The 7,891-nt window shown below is 37.2% G+C and overlaps 1 protein-coding gene across 1 annotated transcript; it reads left to right on the forward strand.

Annotated features, from left to right (window-relative positions):
- The first annotated feature begins 6,570 nt into the window (after positions 1 to 6,570).
- Positions 6,571 to 7,494, forward strand: LOC142176282 (secreted RxLR effector protein 161-like). The gene is made up of 2 exons (XM_075243413.1): positions 6,571 to 6,666; positions 7,174 to 7,494. The coding sequence occupies exons 1-2, from the start codon at positions 6,571 to 6,573 to the stop codon at positions 7,492 to 7,494; spliced, it is 417 nt and encodes a 138-aa protein (XP_075099514.1).
- The last annotated feature ends 397 nt before the right edge of the window (positions 7,495 to 7,891 follow it).

Genomic DNA, 7,891 nt, shown 5'->3' on the forward strand with positions numbered 1-7,891 from the left:
AGGCCTAGAAATCTAGTGGGTGTTGATGAAAATGGAAGAAAACAAGTTAAAGATTACTTACCCAGAAGTTTTTGGTGAAGAAGTGCTCCAAGAATCGTCCAAGAGCTTTTGAAGAAGAGGGGGTTTGAGAAATGTTGGAAAAATCCCGAAATGGGTTCTGTTTTGGGTCTTTAAAATCGCTGGGCAAAAATGTTCATCGCATTCGCGACATGCCCTTCGCGTTCACGATGGGTTAGGCTTGCTAGGCCTTCGCGTTCGTGGGATGTGGCTCGCATTCGCGATGCACACGTGGTGACCCCTCCCCCAGAACCCTACGCGTTCGCAAGTGGAAGGACGCGTTCGCGAATGGTCTCCCCCCTCATCTTCGCGTTCGCGAAGAAGAAATTGGGCACTTGAAAATTTTGCCTTACGCGTTCATGAGTGGGTCCACGCGAACGCGAAGGGTAAAATCCCTGGGCACTGACAGCAGAAATCTGCAACATTTTTCTAAGTCCGAAACCTTCCGAAACACATCCGAATCACAACCGAGCCCTCGGGGCTCCTAACCAAACACATGTACTAACTCAACAACATCATACAATCCGTGCGATCAAATCGCCAAAATAACCTCAATAACAATGAATTAAACCTCAAAATCAAAGGATTTTTCTCAAACTTCATAAACATCAACTTTAGCAATTTAAGTCCGAATCACGTCAAACGACATCCGTTTTTACCAAATTTTACAAAAATGTCTTAAATCATATATAAGACCTGTACCGGGCACCAGAACCAAAATACGGGCCTGATACCATCATGTTCTAATCAGATTTCAGTTCAAATTTCCTTAAACAATTTCAGAAAAGAATTTTCTTAAAAATTTCATTTCTCGGGCTTGGGTCCTCGGAATATGATTCCAGGAATACGCCCAAGTCCTATATTTTCCTACGAACCTTCCGGGACCATCAAATCACAGGTCCGGGTCCGTTTACCCGAAATGTTAATCGAAGTCAAATTTGCTCATTTTATAACTAAATTTTATCATTTTTCACAGATTTTCATATTTAAGCTTTCCTTCTACGCATCAGGACTGTGCACGCAAATCGAGGTAACTCAAAATGAGGTTTTCAAGGCCACAGAAACACAGAATTTTATTTAAAATAAGTGTAACCTTTTGGGTCATCACAGGCACGCCTGCCACAAGATAAATAAAATGGGAGCGGGTGGCACGCCTGCCACAAGATAAATGAAATAGGAGCGGGTGGCACGCCTGCCACGAGATACATGAAATGGGAACGGGTGGCACTCCTGCCACTAGTTAAATGAAATGGGAGCGGGTGGCATGCCTGCCACGAGATAAATGAAATGGGAGCGGGTGGCACGCCTGCCACGAGATACATGAAATGGGTACGGGTGGCACGCTTGCTACGAGATATATGAAATGGGAGCGGGTTGCACACCTGCAATGAGATATATGAAATGGGAGCGGGTTGCACGCCTGCAACAAGATATGAAATGAAAGTGAAAACTCTGTGTTTATTTTCCTTATCCTTGTTAGTAATTGGATTTTTGGTGTCGTGCACTTTCTATTTGATATGTTTATTTGTTGTTACCAATTCAAGTGTTTTAACTGTTCAGATTCCTTACCGTTGTGATCCTTTGTGAAGGAACTCCATCATGTTTTCAACACGTTTCCGTATTTATATACATATTTTTTTAATACTTCAAACTTCAATAATTGTTACATCCTTAATTCAATTAGTTTATCAATTATATCCCCTTAAACCGTTTGAGGTTGTACTTTACTTAAAAGGGAATTTCTACTATGTTTTGATTTATTGATTTCTCGTATTAAAGGTAGTGATTCATTCGATATTGTACTTTAATTGAAAAGGGTATTTTCTTTATCAAATGATTTCTAAAAATAACTTCATCTTTTCTTGTTGATTTCCTAATTGGGTTGGAAGAAGTACTCTACTTTATGTTAAGTGAATGAGGCTCCTTGAACATTCTTAATTGTATTGGTTTATAGAACCTATGAACTGAGTAACATGAGAATATTGTTGTGCAATGTGAGACAGAAATAGATGGGCACAAGGTGTCGGGGAAAATATTATGGTTTTATTTAATGGCACATGAGTTGTACATGCGGGTGTGATATAAATATGGGCACGAGGTGCCGTGAAAATATGAAAGTGGGTTGAGACCTATATTATTTATGATTATGAAATGAGGCGTCACAAGGTGACCTTTACTCGAAAGAATAATATTCGAAAGATACTTATTTGAAAGATATTTATATTTGAAGGACTTGATTTATTGATTGCACGTGTATCTATTATTTGTTGAGAAATATTTATGGTGTTCTTGTTGCCTGCTAATTATATCTCTAGTTGATCATTATTGCCATCATTGTTATCTGTTTCCTATTATTTTTGTACGCTATATTGCACAGGTTTATTTGGTAGTCTGATCCTAGCCTTGTCACTACTTCGTCGAGGTTAGTCTAGGCACTTACCAGCACATGGGGTCGGTTGTGCTGATACTACACTCTACACTCTTTTGTGCAGATCCCAGTGTTGTAAACTTTGGACCGCAATGAGATTGTTGTTTCTTGTTCATCAGGCAACCCGAGGTAGTCCTGCAGGCGTCCGCAGGCCTTGGCGTCTCCTTCTATGTACTATTCATGTTTCCTTCATGTATTTCCAGAGACAGTGTTGTATTTATTTCTTTTAGACCTTTATTTGTAGTACTCCTAGACAATCTATGAAGTTGTGACACCAGTCTTGGGTAGATTTGTTATCGGATTAAAAATGGAAATAAGGTAAATAGTTCAGTTGGTTGGCTTGCCTAGATTTCACTAGTAGGTGCCATCACGACTCCCGAGGGCAGGAAATATGGGTCGTGACAAGCTGGTATCAGAGCCCTAGGTTACATAGGTCTCATAATTCACAGACAAGTTTAGTAGAGTCTTGCGGATCGGTACAGAAACGTCTGTACTTTTCTTCGAGAGTTTACAGAACTAGTAGGATAACCTCACTTCTTTCATTCCTTATCGTGTGGCATTTATTCAACTTGAAGCATATAACTTATGTTGTTTTACATCCACTCGTGTATGAAATTGCGTACTGAGTAATAACTATGTGCCAATGGTCAGTGGTACCACAGAGGGGTTATAAGGGAGCTAGGATTGCTCAATCATTGTTACCACGTGTTGCCAAGATTGAATATGCGGAAGTATTGAGAGATCACCCAGTGAATCATGTAGGGGTGCAATAGGCCCTGGCGTCTGGTTGACTTATATGAGCGGTGAAGGTTAGTATTGTGGATCATAGGAAAATTATCCTATGATTTCGCACCAAGTGAGGGGAGTCCACTATCAACGATCAAATTATGGGGTTATGTGTTATATCAATTTTGGCCTGAGATATATTTATGTGGTATTAAAAGGTTTTCCAAAACTGGTATATGATTAAGAGCTGAGATTTGAATGGGATGATGATGGGACTTGAGATATTCCCGCGTCCTTAATAATTCTACATTTCAGTATCAGCGGGGTCATGGAAATAATTTCAGTATACTCGTAGTTCTTAAGTTAATCATAACAGTCGCATGGGGTAGTCATCCTTTAATGCACCACTGGCACGAGATTTCCTACAATGGTTATTTTAGTTATCTGACACAGACTAAGTATGAGCAGTTGCACCGTAGATGGGTTGTTATGAACTAGGAACATCATGAGAAATTGTCCCAGACTTGCAGATTAATCTATTCCATCAGAGCACACATGGAACGTATTCCATTACAATTACTACCCTACTTACACTACCAGTTAGGGATGGAGGACAAACAGGTAGATAGCACCTAAGAGATGGTGTCCCGAACCATCGATATATTTGCTATGGTATAACTGAGGTCGCTACAACAGATGATGTCGTTACAAGTACGATCTCGAGTTATTATAAAGTAACTATTTCCTTAACTTGATTCTGTTCTGCGTATCGAGGAAAGTCCTCCTAATATGCTCCAATCATAAGTGATCTTCGTAATCTTAAATTTACTTGTATGAATACATCTGTTGGGAGATTATAAGGAGATAGCTATGTCTATCATTATGTGTTGGTCACTAAAAATAGTTGTGAGGCTAAAAGTGACTATTGTTAATCAATTCGATAAATTTGATGTAATTTCTAAATAATTGATTTCAGTTGTAAATCATATGCCCTACCGATATGAGGAATCATTGTATATTGTGATTTTGTTTAACATAAATTATTTTAAAGAAGGAAGAAAGGAAATGGAAAATTTTAGCTGGCACAATGTGCCAGATACTTGTCATTCAGAGTTGAGGAAAAGATCCTCACATTTTTATATGATATGAAATATTTAAACCGGGCTACAAGCTGCGGTGAATGTTATATAAGGACGAGGTCCTGGTGGTAAAAAGTTTATGTGTTTAAATTCTCCTTTTATGAAATTAAAATTTGTACTATAGTACTTATAATGAGTCATGCCTATGAGGCTTATTTGAAAATTCTTGTATGAATATCTTTGTGCATAATTTGCCAAATTGTATTGTAATTATTGAGTTTTAACCTACAAGGTGAGTGCCCAGGTGGCGTTAATTGTGAATCATTAATTTGGGTAGGTCTTCATGCTACATTGTTAGTAAAGTGAAAGCTTGAATCAAGAATTTATTAACATGAAGTTAATTGGCAATTTTGTAATCGATTATGTACCAGTATTAAAACCAGAGATGTGGTTAAAACCAGAGATGAACAAATGATGTGTTTCATGTCGAAATATCTTTATGATAGTGTCACACTTGTAATGAGGAGATTGGTGTTATTGATAAATACATTGTGGTGATTTGTTGAGTTGTAGATGTGTTATTAGGAGTTGTTTTGGTGTTACTCTGGCAGGTGGATAGGTCCAATTACAGGGGAGACTCTGCCGAAATTTCTGAAAACTTTGGGAGTTAGAAAAATTTAGGATATTGAGATGTGCAAAGAAAGATAAGTTACATTATGTGTTTGAAGACGGACGCTACTTCTCATTTAAGGACGAATGACCTATGTGGGGGGGAATGTAATACCCCGTATTTGATGGGTGCATAGGCACGAGTTGCTATAGCCAGTCAGGACTAATATCGTGTGTTGACGTGAAAATCAGACCTTTCTAGATATGATTGGAGTGTAAGAAATTTGGTCTTAAAGTTTACAAATATGGATAAAGGAAATGATCTCAATTGAAATGGTGTTGTCGGACTTATATCGAATGCGGTAATATGGGATCAACCGCGAGTATATGCGTAAAAGTAAAATCATCAATTTGGAAACTTCAGAATAATTCTTAGTACATTCGAGGACGAACATTTGTTTTAGAAGGGGAGAATGTGATGATCCAAAATGTCATCTTTAAATTAAATAATCATTTCGGTGTTTTAAGACCTTGAAAAGCGCTATCAATAATTCCTCGACTTGTGTGCACATGCCATATAATGGATGTTTCATTTGCAAAATTCCTCGAGGAACATGACATATGTGCACAATATATTATGCCAGGAACACCTCAACAAAATGGTATTGCAGAAAAGCATAATCCAACACTTATGGATATGGTTATGAGCATGATGAGTAATTCCTCATTACCCGAATCATTGTGGATGTATGCTCTTAAAAACATTGTATATTTATTAAACAGGATTCCTAGTAAGGCAGTTCTAAAGACTCCTTTTGAACTGTGGATGGGAAGGAAACCTAGTTTAAGGCACCTGCATGTTTGGGGTTGCCCAGCGGAAGCTAGAGTTTATAATCCACAAGAAAAGAAAATAGATTCTTGAACTTACGGTTACTTTATTAGTTACCCAGAGAAATCTAAGGGGTATGTGATTTACTGTCTAAACCATAGTTTGAGAATTGTTGAAACATGTAATACAAGATTCATTAATAATGGCAAATTTAGTGGAAGTGTTGTAAAACAAAGTGTGAAAATAAAAGAGGTGAGGGTCAATATTCCATTACCCACGAATGTGCCTACTTCCACACAAATACCAAATATTGTTCTAGTTGTTGAAGAACACTTTGACAACACCGAGCAACATTTGGGAAACACTTCATATAGAACCTAACTCACAAATATCTGACCCAAGTGAACCATAAGAAATACCATTAAGAAAATCTTAAAGAGTTAGAAAATCGGCTATTTCAGATGATTACGTGTTCTTTTTTGCAAAAGTTAGATTTTGACATTGGTCTTAATAAAGATCTTGTTTCAGTTTCACAAGCCATAGAAAGTAATGAGTCTGACAAATGGATTGATTCCATGAAGGAAGAGTTAAAATCCATGGAATACAACTTGGATCTCGTTGAATTGCTAGAAAGTTCTAAAAGAATCGAGTGTAGATGGGTTTTTAAGACCAAACGTGATTCAAATGGCAATATTGAATGATACAAAGCCAGACTTGTTTCCAAGGGTTATACTTAGAAAAGAGGCATTGATTATAAAGAGACATTTTCACCGGTCTTAAATAAAGACTCGTTAAGAAGTATTACGGCTTTGGTGACTCATTATGATTTAGAGTTACACCAAATGGATGTGAAAACTGTCTTTCTTAATGGAGACCTCGAGGAAGAAGTTTATATAGACCAACCAGAGGGTTTCGAAACTAAAGGAAAAGGTCAAATGGTATGTAAACTGAAGAAGTCAATATATGGACTTAAACAAGCCTCACAATAATGATATATAAAGTTTAATGATACCATAACATCTTTTGGATTTGTAAAAAATACCGTTGATCGGTGTATACACCAAAAGATCAGTGGGAGCAAGTTTATTTTTTTAGTCCTATATGTTGACGATATTCTACTTGTTGTTAATGATTTAGGCATATTGCGTGAGACTAAAAAATTTCTCTCTAAATTTTTTGAAAGGAAAGATATGGGTGAGGCATCCTATGTGATAGGAATAGAAATATTCCATAATAGATCACAAGGATTATTGGGACTGTCTCGGAAAGGCTATATCGAAAGAGTTCTACAGAGATTTAACATGAATAACTGTTTAGTAGGAATTGTTCCAATTCAAAAAGGGGGGAAATTTAGTCTCATGCAATGCACTAAAAATGATGTAGAATGAAAAGAAATGGAATAAATTCCTTACTCTTCTATTGCTGGTAGTCTGATGTATGCTCAGACTTGCACAAGACCGGATATTAGTTTTGTGATCAGAATGCTAGGAAGATATCAGAGTAACCCAGAAATTGATCACTGGAAAGCTGCAAAGAGAGTCTTGAGGTATCTGAAAGGAACGAAGGACTACATGCCCATGTATAGGAGATCCAAGCATTTGGAAGTTGTTGGATACTCGGATTCAGATTTCCTAGATGTATTGACACTAAGAAGTTTACTTTTGGTTATTTGTTCCAATTACTTGAAGGAGCAATATCGTGGAAGAGTTCCAAATAGTCTGTCATTGCTACATCCACGATGGAAAGAATTTGTGGCATTTTTTTAAGCCACAATTCATGCATTATGGTTGCAAAACTTTATTTCAAGACTTAGGGTTGTCGACACCATTACCAAGCCGCTGAAAATTTACTATGATAACTCTGCAGCGATATTCCTCTCCAAGAACGATAAGTACTCCAAAGGTGCCAAGCATATGGAATTAAAGTTCTTTACCGTTAAGGAGGAAGTTCAGAAACAAAGAGTGTCACTTAAGTATATTAGAACTAATCTCATGGTTGCAGATCAGTTAACGAAAGATTTACAATCAAAGATATTTTAAAGAACATGTACATAGAATGGGTCTTGGCTGTATTTATGACTGATGTATTTATGATGTTTTGACACTCTAAGCTCATTTATGTGTTTCTGATATCCATTAATGATTTCCTATTTCTCATAATGGT

The sequence above is a fragment of the Nicotiana tabacum genome, chromosome 22 (genome assembly GCF_000715075.1).
Source record: "Nicotiana tabacum cultivar K326 chromosome 22, ASM71507v2, whole genome shotgun sequence".
Lineage (NCBI taxonomy): Eukaryota > Viridiplantae > Streptophyta > Magnoliopsida > Solanales > Solanaceae > Nicotiana > Nicotiana tabacum.

Bases quoted from the DNA above. Each gene is read 5' to 3' on its own strand.
- LOC142176282 (XM_075243413.1), top strand. From the start codon at position 6,571: ATGGATGTGAAAACTGTCTTTCTTAATGGAGACCTCGAGGAAGAAGTT. The intron at 6,667-7,173 runs GTATGTAAACTG...ATGTATGCTCAG, and splicing joins CTAAAGGAAAAGGTCAAATG to ACTTGCACAAGACCGGATAT.